General features: G+C 41.6%; 1 protein-coding gene across 1 annotated transcript in view; it reads right to left on the bottom strand.

The window, feature by feature from the left end:
• Positions 1-12,847, bottom strand: part of JARID2 (jumonji and AT-rich interaction domain containing 2) — a 298,892-nt gene that overhangs the window by 51,755 nt on the left and 234,290 nt on the right. The window contains exon 5 of the mRNA XM_075921199.1: positions 5,261-5,437. Within this exon, the coding sequence (XP_075777314.1) occupies positions 5,261-5,437 (177 nt within the window). The remainder of the gene's footprint in view (positions 1-5,260; positions 5,438-12,847) is intronic.

Here is a 12,847-nt window from a genome sequence, read left to right as displayed (position 1 = left end):
GGAATTTGTTTCTACAACTCTGTGTATGTACTGAGAATCATTTTGCTAAATTACCCATTGCAAATTGAGACCTGAAGTGTTCTTCAGTGTTTTTCTTTCCTCACTTTTTATTTTTCTAAGAGCAGGCTGCACTAAAATCCAATATAGTATTTGCTGTGATGTCTCCTTGCTTTATCCGAAGGCTTGCTCTACGTTAGAGTAAAAATGTATTTGCCAGAAATGTTTTTAAATGTTGCCATTACAATAACAGGTTTTTTTCTTTCCTTCTGCCTACTAGAGGCAAAAGTCCTAACAGCAGAAGCTTGACAAACCACCTTCTAGAGAACATCTTTCAGAAAAAATAGTTTATAATGATCTCTGATGCGGTTAGCCTCAATCTGCACTAGCAAAAGAAATAGACTTTTATTCTCCATAAAAACTACCTGGGATGGTTGAAGCACACTGAGATGCTTACCGGGCAAGCAGTTGGGTGCTTCAGCCCAGTTGGACCAACTACGCCAGGCCCAATCGGAACAGCTGCTGCCCACAGTGCAGTGGGCCCAGCATGAGCAGAGCAGCCCATGGTGCCTGTGGTGCACCAGGCTCAGCCCAGCCTGATCAGAGCAGCCCATGGTGCAGAAGGGTCCGGGTGGGCTGGAGCAGCCCCCAACCGCCATTTGGTGAGATCAGCCCGGCCAGGCTCATTGTGTTGCACCATGGATGGGGTCTGCTCCAGCCTGGCTAGACCAGTCCAGCCAACTGTGGGCAGGGCACTGCTCCAGCCCCACCAGGCCTGCCACGATGCGGGCCTGCTCCAGCCCAGCAGGGTTGAAGCGGCTCCCCAGCCACAGGACCCCATTTAACTGGTTAATTTTTTAAATAGGATTTTACCTCCTTGTAAAAAAAAATGTGGGAACCTGAAACCTTCATGTTATAAGAAATTAGCCAATCATTTAAGCTTCTTAGTCTGCCACAATCTAATTGACATGGTTCTCCCATTTGGGGGAGTTGGCAGACATTTTAAATGCAATGCACATCTAGGCACTGGCAATTATGGAGGTATGTGCTCAAGGTCAAAATGAGTGAATGGTTCACTTGAGATTAAAATCCAGCCTCCAGAACTTCTGTTCTAACTCGTGCAACACAGAGTGTGCTCTGTTTTCCATAAATTAATGCTGAAATTCACCACAAACTTTTTATAACATGTAGCAGGAAACTTGAAGTTAAAAGGCAATCACATGCTTTTAAAAGAATAGAGAGATGCCTGATGCATGTTCTATAAATCTATTTAAACAGTTTTAAAATACTATAACAGCAAGAGAGATTTTTTTTATATTCTTACTAAAGATTCATATCGCCTCTTAGCTAGTAAGATAGCCTTTGAAGTCAGCTGCAGAGTGGAAACCAAGGGATTCTATTGATTAGCTTCTAGCTTCACCATTTTAACCTTGGTATGAATCCTTAAGCAATTAAAATCACTCTTAGAGCTCAATGCCACATTTAGCTTTAGGGGTTACTCATCTTTCCCTTCCCCTGAAAGATTCACACAATGAAGGGGGAAAAGTCTTTGGAATTTTGTTGTTGTCTGTGCTTTAGTCCATGACCATGCTAGATACAAGAATTATCACTTTTATTCTATGGTACTGTTCACAAGCAGCTAGCTACAAATACTTTCCTTTAGAAGAAATGCTGCTAAGTTCATTTTAACCAGCTTGCTTTCTTATCTGGCTCATCTTGCCTCCTACACATTTGAAAATAATTTAGAAAGCAAAATTATTTGAAGTTCCCATGAACAAATCTAAAACAAGCTAGATCTGGTGTGTATGGCGACACATTACAAGATAAACCTTAAACAGTGTACAAAGGATGTAGATATTAATTTTTTTTTTCAACCAAATGTTAATGTCTGACCAAGACAAAAAGCCTGGAAAAGATTTCATTAAGATCATCCAAGCCTTTAACAGGGGCTACTGCAAACTCATTTTAACTCATTTAACTCTGCTACATTATCCACTAATGAACTGCAATATGGCAGTGATTGCAATATGGCACCAATTTTTAAAAGTAGAGCTCCACCATTTTCCTTCATGGCAACTGCAGCAATCTCTCAGAAAACAGTTTAACCACAAAATTATTGCTGCCTGAACTTTGATATTGCGTCAGGGACAATGCCTACCACACCACTGCATATTTCTTTTACCACTCTAGCATGAGAGGTGTTTTTTTTGGGGGGCGGGGGGGAGAAATAGTTATTTCCCTTTACATTCTCCTACTCTATATTGTACATAGATACTCACGGCATGCTGGAAATACCAAGGACGTGGGAATATAACGATATGTGTAATAGTGCAATGCTGTAATTATCTTTGAGAATACAGCAGGGCAGGAGGAGAGAAGTCAATTCACTCATTTCTCTTATATAAGTGCAGCTAATTAAAATTAGGGATGTAAAAGTTTAACTGGTTAACCAGTAAGCATTGCCTTATCATCGTGCTTACTGGGTAAACTGTTAACCAGCACAGCCCTCCCACCCGCGCCCATGGCACGCAGTGCAGCAGACCCTGTCCAGCCCAGCTGGGCCCGCCATGCCTAGCATGCTCCAACCCATCTGTGCAGGAACATTATTGCCCCCTCCCAAGCTCCAGCATTCTCTATCCGCGGCGTGGCAGGTAGTTAACCAGTTAAATGTATAGTTGTACCGGTTAACAATTTACATGGAATTTTATATCTCTAATTCAAATGTATAAAAGTTTCTAATGTGTGTCTATTTTCTAGTTAGGCAACCACCAAACAAAAGGCTCAAGAGGTCACAAAAAGCATGTAAGAATGGGGTACTCCAACAGCACATCATATTACTTGCTATAGGCCAGTGCCATCATCCTGGTAAATGTTCATGCCATCCTGGAAATGTAACACGTCTTCCTGTATTTATGAGGAAGCAATTTGACGTTATCTAATGACACTGATCAAGCTTTGAACCTTTGTTGTTTTATGTTATAGCAAATATTTAACATTTTCCGGCCCATAGTGTTTGTCAACACATAGTACTGTAAAAATAAAAAGACTTTGGTCCATTAAAAATTGACTCTCATGCTAGATTAAGCTTAATTGGAGCAGCCATCCCTGTCTGCTTTTGAATGTGGTCTCATTAAAACAGACACACACAAACCAGAACCTGCTTTACGCAACAGGAATCAAAAACATTACTGGCTGCCAACAAATATGACAGACATTGGGAAATCTAAGGTACTCTCAAGCAGGATAGTTTTTAAAGCCCAAAGCACCTTCTGCGGGAGATTCTGTTTCATCACCTTTGACAAAGCATTTCACCTAATCCCTCATGTACTGTATAAAGGTCTTCAGCATAACTGCTAATGCATAAGCCTCACTTATATTGACTCTGATTAGTGATGAAGCATATCAAGTCATTATTAAGGGTGAAAATAATTAACACTTTACCCCCAATTGAGGATTCAGGTGTGTCTAGTTTCAAGCTAATTTCAACATGACTGCACTTCAGGGCATTCTCAAAGAAAATGTACTAATGTACAGTAACCCTTTAGGCACAACATACGCAGCATGCATTCAGAGCCCTGAATCTTACGAAGCCAAGAGTCTCATTTGTGCGACACATAATTCTGTACTTGTAAATTCTAGACTTTGATTCAAGTTAATCAACGATGTTAAGATTCAGGCCTTGAACTATAGTATTGCCAGGTATCCTCTTCCGTTCTATTTCTCTGCAACTGGCACCCAAAACAAAGAAATAAATATGCACTGTCATGTAAGAAACACCTTAAATGACACACATAATAAAAGACTTCATAGAGTTTACCCAGAAACGAGTGCCTTATGGGAGTTGAGATTTGACTGAGTATTGTGACCAGGCGGGTGGATGTATACGTGAGGAGAGTCAGAAGAAACAGAAACTGAGAATACACAGAAAAGAGAGACAGTGGCAAAGCAGAAAAGAGAGCTAGGAAAAAAACCAAACATTTTAGGGTGTGATGTTGGCTAAAGAGGCTTGGGTGGCAAGTTACAAAATTGTTCCTTTTCTACTTGGTTCCTCCTATGTTTGGAGAAGCAGAATTTTGTATATTCCTTATAAATAAATCAAATTGCATCAAAGTACCAGACTCCATCGACTTCTACTTCCAAATAGAATCTCCTCCGAGTCCTAAACTGTGACTGCTTGCTTGCGTCAAAAAGGGGCAATGATACTACAAACCGTTCCACATAATGAAAACACTTGTGCAAAATGTAAACGAGGCAAGAGACAGTGGAGAAGCCTGGATCTCCTCGTGTTTTCCTTAGAAGAAAGAAACAGCAAAAAACTCAGGTGCAGACAGCAAAGCCACTTCCATCTTCCATGGAAAGCTGGTTATGACAAAGAGTCTGTACCCTCCTGAAGAAAGGAGGGGACAGGATCTGGCAGACATTGCAGATGCAGCTCTTAACAGCAAAGAGATATTGTGGAAGGATAAGGGGAACACAGAATTTGGTTATTGAAGTGAACACCCCTGATTTTGACGATGTTGATGTCAATTATCCCTTATGTTTTTTGGTGGTAACGGGACATGGAGACTCAGGTTCTCTTTACCCTGGCTAGTAAGATCTCGAGGTTAGTAAGTGTTGAGTAAATGGTGTGGTGACACACACTGATTAATTTATTTGGATATGATACGAAGACCATATGAATAAGACAGGTTGCAAATAATGAAGCTCTGATGATCTGCACAAAAACATCATATGTAGGGGTGGAGTCCTATGCTACAGACAAGGCTAAAACTGCAGCTTAGAAACTCACTGGCCAATATGCTAGCAATATCTCACATCAGAAATTAAAATGCTCCGTCCTGGATATATTTTGGTGACATTTATTGATTATTTTGTGTTTTATAGTTAACTTCAACAACATTAAATCATTCCATATTAAATAGCTAAGACAAGGCAGCTAGGAAATGCCAAACAATGGCATTAGGGATTAGGAAAACCATTTTCACTATGTCGCTCTAACCATCTTCTTAGTTGTTCGTTTGTATTTCTCCCATAAACAAAAAGAATTGCCGCCTCTAGACAGACGCTGCTGGATAAAAGGGAAGATGCTAACCATTTTCCTAGTATGGACAGTATCAGTTTTCTCACAGATGTGAAGTCTCTGCAGGGCTGAGAATATAATTCACTTCTTAGAATTCTTTAGCAGGCAGCGTCCCCCGCATCCCCCACCCTCTCTTCTCAACTGTACACTGCTGGAAGACAGACAGAATGATTTAGAACCTACCATGCCCATTTGGAACGTGCTTATGTGTTTTTCCTTTCCTGGGGGTTGACTGGCATGAAGATGAAGCATTGTTTGTGGTTGCCTTTGTATCCTCTGTCTCCTCATCCTCTTCTTCATCCTCCTCCTCATCCTGAGAGCTTCCAAAATATACCATGTTGCTGGGCAGAGCTGGAGAACCTGATCATTATGAAGAAAGGCTCATTAATGTCATTCCATTATTCTTTTGCGCTACCAGCATTAATCACAACCTAATTTAGTGTTAAACATAGCAGAAAGAGAGGTCAGACTAATGCATGCCTTCAGTTTCAGTAATGCTATTACAAAAGGGATGTATACAAAGGCCACACTTCCAGACTCTATTACTAAGTTAAACAAAACAAAAAAAAATCTTCCTAGAAGCCCTGACTAGCAGTCCTACTTATTCAACAAGACATTTAAGCACATGCCTAAAACTGAACATGTCTAAGTGATTTGCTGGACAGTGGTGGTCTTAGGCATGTGCTTAAATGTTTTGCTGAACTGGGGCCAAACAGAGTATGAATAAGCTAACCTACAAACCAGAAACATCTTAAAGTAATAATACTTAGTATTTGTAGTGCTTTCCCGCCACAGATCTCAAAGCACTTTACACAGATGGATTAATGTCGCCATTACAAAAGAAGAACAAAAAATTAGGCACAAAGTTCTAAGTAACTTGCCTAAGTTCACCCAGAAGATCAGTGGTAGAGGGTAGAACAGAATCAAGGTGTCCTGATTCCCTGTCCAGTGCCCAGTCCTCTAGACATGCCCCCTCCCAGATCTCCTTTATGTAATAAGATGTGCCATCTCATCTAACTTGCACACAAAATGACAAGTATTTTTAAATGCACAATTCAGTTAGGGGCATATGAGAAACCAAAAGCTGTGCAGTGAATAATAAGCCAATATTAAAATTTAAAATCCTGGCACATTCCTTTCCTTGTTAATGTGAGTGCATGGGTTTTCCTGTACTTCTCAAGGATACATCATCTCACTCTAGTAAAAGGCAAATATTAGTGACACCTGAAGAACAATCTTCTGTCTCATGCGTTAAAGGTATGAGTATTAGTCAAGAGAGTGTTCTGTTTGATCCCATCAGGGACAGATACCCAAAGACTATTCTAGGAAGGTATACACACTGAGGCTGTAAGGATATAGTCGACCACCTGATAAGCATATGCTTATCGAGTAGTTGAGTCAACTACTTGCTTGCCCTTTACCTTTCTGCTTCTTTGTCGGGGGAGGAGAGAGAGGGAGGAGCAAAAGTCGATGTTCGGGGGGGCCCCTGGGCTCTTACTACATTTAAAAGGCAGAGCCGCAGTGACGTTAGCGTGAGCTGGGACTACTTAGCATCCCCGGGAGCCATCCCCACAGCAGCTCCGCAGTTTAAATGTAGTAGGACCAGGCTGCTGCGCACCCAGCTCCTACTACATTTAAATTGCAGAGCCACGGCAAGCACCCCTTTCTCATCAACTAATCAAGTAGTCAATGGAAATTCCATCCACTACTTAATTAGCTGATTAAATGCCATTTAACATCTTTAATACACAGAACGGTTTATTGATGTTCAAAAAAAATATATCTTCCTGGAAATGGGGCTTGTTAATACACTACTGTCCTATTGCTAATCAAGACTGGGAGGTCTACAGAGCTTCAAAAAGGAGTTTGCCATTTGGTATGAGAGCTTCGCTGCAAACCTTTTTAACTGTAAACTCTTTGGAGCAGCTATTACACTTGTTTAATGTTTCTGGTGCCTTAGTGTTCACTTGCTGTGACTTGCTGTGTGTTGCTACCCCTACAGTTTCTGCACTATAGAAATGATGCATTGTTATAAAGACAAAGGCGACATCTACACTGCACCTCTCTTGCGCAAAACCTATGCAAATGAAGCACAGATTAACATATTGCCATGCTTCATTTGCATAATTAATTAGGGGCCTTTTTGCACAAGAGGCTTTTGCGCAAAAAGGAGCTGTGTAGATGGCTCCTTTTTGCGCAAAACCCCCCTCTTGCACAAGAGCCGTTCTTCCTCTTTTTCAGGAAGAACGGCTCTTGCACGAGAAGGGGGTTTTGTGCAAAAAGGAGCCCTTGACGCAGCTCCTTTTTGCGCCAAAGCCTGTTGTGCAAAAACAGCCCCTAATCAATTATGCAAATGAAACATGACAATATGCTAATCTGTGCTTCATTTGCATAGGCTTTTGCACAAGAGAGGTGCAGTATAGATGTAGCCTTACAGTTTGAATTAATCCTTGAGTTTAAATGTTTCCTGGTTCAACTGGACATCAGAAAAGTGTTTCTCACCACAAAAATATGCTGGCAGAGGGTAATGAACCTATACATATTATCTGATACCCCTTTGGAATAGTGGCTAGAATATGAACCTCACAGTGAGGGTCACTGTGATTAGCATTTGAACCCTGGTCTCCTCAGAAGTAAAAACAAAATAAAACTAAACAAAAAACAAAACAAAACAATTTTGGGGAGCTGGCTGCTTTGCGATCCTGAAGGCAAGTTGTTTTCTAAGAAGAAACCCTATTTCCCCTCCTGGGCCTTGTCATCTGGGTTAGCTATAGCAGCAAGACACACCTGATTTCAATAGCTCCAGTAGCCCTAAGAAGAGCTGTAGGGGGCCTGCCAACCGTATCCCCCCCAAAAATATTTCTGACAAACTGAAGAAGAACCAGCCTTCTCCCCCAAACAGATAAGGAGCTAAGGGGCAGGGAGTAGCTGCTCACGTGGGGAACAGGTGGAGAACGTGAGGCTCTCAAGTAGGGCACTGAAGACACCTGGGTTCTAACCACATGTAGTAGTCTCTGTCCTCTGCTTCTTCAGCAACCTTTGGGTCTGCTGTGGGAGAGCAACAAGCAGCTACCTCTTTTCCTCTCCCGCACACTCACCCCTAACACAAGAAAAAGAGAGACAGCGAGGGAACCCTCCTGCAGTGTGTAAAGACCTGTAGCCAAGTGAAGAACCTCAGGTCAAAGGCTACTCCATAGGACCATACAGGCAGAAGCAGTTAAATGGGTTCAGTTTCTCACTCCCCCTATACTCCCATCATTCCCCCTATACTCCCATCTCCTCTCCACTTCATCACTATTACATACGCAGCTTTGCATCTATTCCGGCAGGCATGGCAATTATCTGCTAGACTAGAGACCACGTAGGTGAGGCCACGTCTTCCTTAAGGCTGAGGCTGCCATTAGAAGCAAGAGCTAAAGCTCTACCTAGTGGCAGCCAGTGCTGTCCCCTGATACCATCAGCACGGTGTAGATAGGACCAGCAACACCCAACACAGGATGGTGCTTTTCTTTGCTAAATTATAATATGTTATACACACACACGCAAACACCTACATTGGTCTATTACAAACGCTGACCATCGCATTTCTACAGAATGAGGATCAACAAGAACAGGATTTCAGATGTGCCTCAAGGCATGAAAATGGAACCAGCTAACAAAAAAGGAACAGGGCATTTTTCTGCAGGAGAGAAACTTGTGTCACGCCATACGCAATCATTGAGGAAGGGAAGAACTGCTTAGGAGTAGGGTGAGCTGACATCACATATGAAAAACCAGGATAGGTGGTATGTAAGACAACCTCCCAAATATATCACAGCTGTTCCTATAAAATCGGGGCATCTCTTCACCCAAGCTGGGTGGAAAATAAATTATTCTTTTTGGACTGGCCCATCTCTTCTGCAGTAACTGTCTCAAGCAAGCAATTAGGGATATAAAATCCCGTTTAATCAATTAACCAGTTAAATGTTACAGCACAGGCTGCTCCAGCCATGCTGGGTCGAGCCTGCTGCAGACAGGGGTGACTCAAGTTAGGCCAGGTCACAGTGCATCATACTTGCCTGGGCTGGAGTGTACCAAGCTGTGGCACAGCAGGCCAAACCAAGCTGAGACAGACAGACACACACTTTAGCTCAGAGCATGTTATAGTACAGTATAAATTTGCTCAAAAAAGAATGGAGGGGCTAACCCAGTGGAAGGCACAGCAACAGCCAGCCACCTTTCTTGGCCGCATTCATCCCAGAAACATGCCATCTCTCGTCGGAATACTTTTTAAATTATTTTCAGTTGCAAACTATGAACAATAAGGGTTAAACCACATTCCTCTGACAGCTGGAACTGGTGGGGGAGTATATTTCCAGTTCAGGGAAATTAGACTAGCAGCTTCCAAATCATGCGGTAGAATTGCACTAATTCTCACTTCACTAATCTAACGAGTCAGGAGTATAATGCATCACAGAAAATCTAGTGCCCCCTCCACCTTTTACCAGAGACTTATTAAGGTGCCTTTCAAAAAAAGGAGGAAGACCTTATGCACTTTTAAATATACATAGAGAAGGCTGATTGTGATTTTTATTTTTAAATTTAGGAAGGGTTGGGTTTTTTCCCTGCTTTCTGTTTACATTAAACCTTCAAGTACTGTATAGCCTAGAAAACATGGACTCTACTACATCTAAGGTTGTCCTGGTTTGACTGAAGGTGTGATTTTAAATCAGTTTACTTAAACAGATACAAATGGCTGTTCCACCACCCTTATTCAAATTTAAATTAGGTTTACTTTATTTGGGTGTATTAGGAATCAGCTTAAACTGCATTGAGATAAACCACTTTTATAACGAAATAATGCCCACACCAAAGTTTGCACTAATTTAAGGAAAACAGTTTATCTATGTGCAAGATTGTACACAGATAAGAAGTAGCATTTTGTGAGCATTTTTGACCACCACTGTGCTCTAAGGTGACTTTTTTACAGTGACTCTTTCTTGACAGGGAACAGATAATTGAGAATCCATCTCTTCTGTTTCTTTTATTAAATATCAGCTAAGCATATTTTCAGGTAACCTCCCATCAACATCTGTGGTTTCACAATTAAATTTGTCTTTCTTGTGTTTTCCTCTTCTCTGATATTGTGAAAAAGATCTACCAAACGAAACTGACTACACACAAAATGCTGCCTAATGCATAAAGCTAAATGTTATTTAATCTTCTTCAGTTAGTCATCTTAAGTGTTATTTGTATAATAATAGGAATAAAGTTAGATTGAGGTGAGTTGTTAAATTGATGGATTTCCTTTAATAATCATCTCAGAAAAAAATGTGAGTTTTTCATGTGCAAAACTTAGACTTGCATATAATGCAGTATACGGGTGATGTATGGGGTTTTCAACTCAGGCAACTACCGCCTACACTACTTGAATACACCAACGCTGCAAGCTCAGAAGAAAGTGACTGATACAATAAAATAAAATGATTCTCTTTTTGGCAAGTTTAGTGGACAACGCGAGGATTAATATTTTTGATCTGCCAAAGGTTTAGTTCGTCACCTTCCTTTCCGCCTCTCCCCCCCCCCAAAAAAATGAGAGACTGTTTCTTCTGAAATTATAAGCATTTTTCATCTCAAATTAGACAAGACCATTAACAAAGTGAACCCCCATGAATTTGGGTCAGAACTATGGAGTCAGGAGTATGGAAAGAGTCTGTGTTTTGCCAAAAGCAGTATTTTGTTACTGTTCAGAATTAGTTGGCAGTGTTTCTGCAATGTTTACTGAAGTGGAAACCAAATGTTTTCATCTGGACAGAAATCAAATTGTGGTATGTTATAACCACAACAGAAATCATTTCAATCCAACAACTTTCTCTTTAATTCGGGCTGCGGTTTCTATAAAATTGGATTCTTCTTCCTGAATTATTTACACAGACTCCCCCTTAACCCCTTCTCTTATTTCTTCAAACAATTAAACATAGCCCAGCTGTGCTTTTGAAAAACACTAAAACAATTTAAGCTGTCACAGTGATTTAAGAATGAGGGAGGTCAAGGTATGTGCGCCTTAAGTCTTACTCAATAAATATGTGGCACGCCAAATACTTCACTACTAGCCTTTTGTGGAGCCTTTGGTTTTTCCCTGCCTTTGACATAAAGCCCCCTTTTGGGGCTGCATACAGGTGGAAAATCTTGCCTTCTAAATAGGAATGACATGCCTGCACCTCTGTGCTAAAAATACAGGGCCCAATTCTCATTTACAATAAGGCCCCTTTATTCTGCTCTGGCAGGCACTGTAAATGATCCTTGAAAAGGGAGTAAACTTAATTTATACCCCTATTTCATGGCCCCTTTACACTGTGAGAGTGGCATAATGGAACCTTATTGAGAATCAGATAGGTAAGATCTAATGGAGAGAGCAACTATATTTCATTTATTTAACTCCACATGGCGGAATAATCATATGGGACAGAGTTCTCTGGTGCTTGAATAACTTGGAGAAGTGTATATCCAAAGTACGCAAGCAAAGCAAGGAGCACACATACACACTGCCCTTCAAATCATACTCCTTCCATCATCATCGGACCATGAACTGCCTGGTGCTACAGCTATGACATACAGCCCAATTTCTTCTTTTTTCCTTTTAAAGCAGCTTGTGAAAGCAGCAGAGCATGGGACAATTGTTTATCCTTTGGGGGAAGGAGAAGGGAAAGCTGGCGATCAATGGGAGTTTTCAGAACAAAAATAATTTTCATCTTTCTGGTAGATGAGAGACACACAGACACAGGGTAGGCAATAAGATACTGACTGGATGGTAAAAACAAATAGGGGGACTTATTATATAAGATTTTGTGTCTGAGGCTTTCAAAGCAATTGGAGCAATTCTGCTCCAGTGTTGAGCAATCTCATGCACACATTCACAACTTAACACTCCTACCATGATCAGTTCACGATGAACAAGATTTGGATTTCAGTTACAATACCACAAAGATTGTTCTCCTTCAGACTTACACAAATATTAACAGACTCCTTTTATACAGGAGGCATCTTTGTTCTGTCACCAGCCTCTCTCACGGCAAAGGTGCATAGCAGCTGCTTGTGCCTGGTTCAAAATCATGCACCGTTGCCAACATTTTCCCCTCCAAGGTACAATTCAACAATGTTGGGATTCTGATGATTTACTGGATCCTCTGTTACCAGAAGGGATACTCTCTCATGAACAGGAGGTTATTTATTTAACTAGTGACTCCAGAACAGCCAGTGGTACAGGTGACCTATCAGTGAAACAAACTAAGCTTGTGTCTTCTTTTGCTTTGTTATAATGTAGGAAGGATTTTTTTTTAAGCTTTTCAGGTTGTCTGCCCAGGTTCTCTCCACACTTGCTTTTTCCCAACCCCTAAAATGTTCCCGTCATTGTTGCCATTGTTTCAGCTCCACCCTGGCAGAGTGGGAATGCAAGCGTACACAAGGACCTGGCATATGTTTGCTCTAATTTGTGAGGAAACGGCTGCTGAGTGCCAGAACCTCCCCGGACTCCTCGTCCATGCCTTCCCCCGAGGCTCCATCCCTTCCTCTACCTCTTTCCCTCAAGATCCTGACCCTCACGCCTTCCTCCCCACCCCCACTGTCACTTGCCAGCATCTCCACCCCCTTTCTCTGCCAGCCAATCAGGGCTCTAGAGGTGGTGTGGTGACTGGGCAGTTTGTTGGAGAGAGCGCTGTCCTCAGGGGGTAACTGGGACGGGGCTTGGAAGGGAAAGCCATGCCTCAAAGGGGTTGGGGTGAGTGGGGCAGA

Source organism: Pelodiscus sinensis, chromosome 2, assembly GCF_049634645.1.
Source record: "Pelodiscus sinensis isolate JC-2024 chromosome 2, ASM4963464v1, whole genome shotgun sequence".
Classification (NCBI taxonomy): domain Eukaryota; kingdom Metazoa; phylum Chordata; order Testudines; family Trionychidae; genus Pelodiscus; species Pelodiscus sinensis.
The sequence above is the reverse complement of the archived record's forward strand: the minus strand, read 5'-3'. Positions and strand labels throughout refer to the sequence as shown.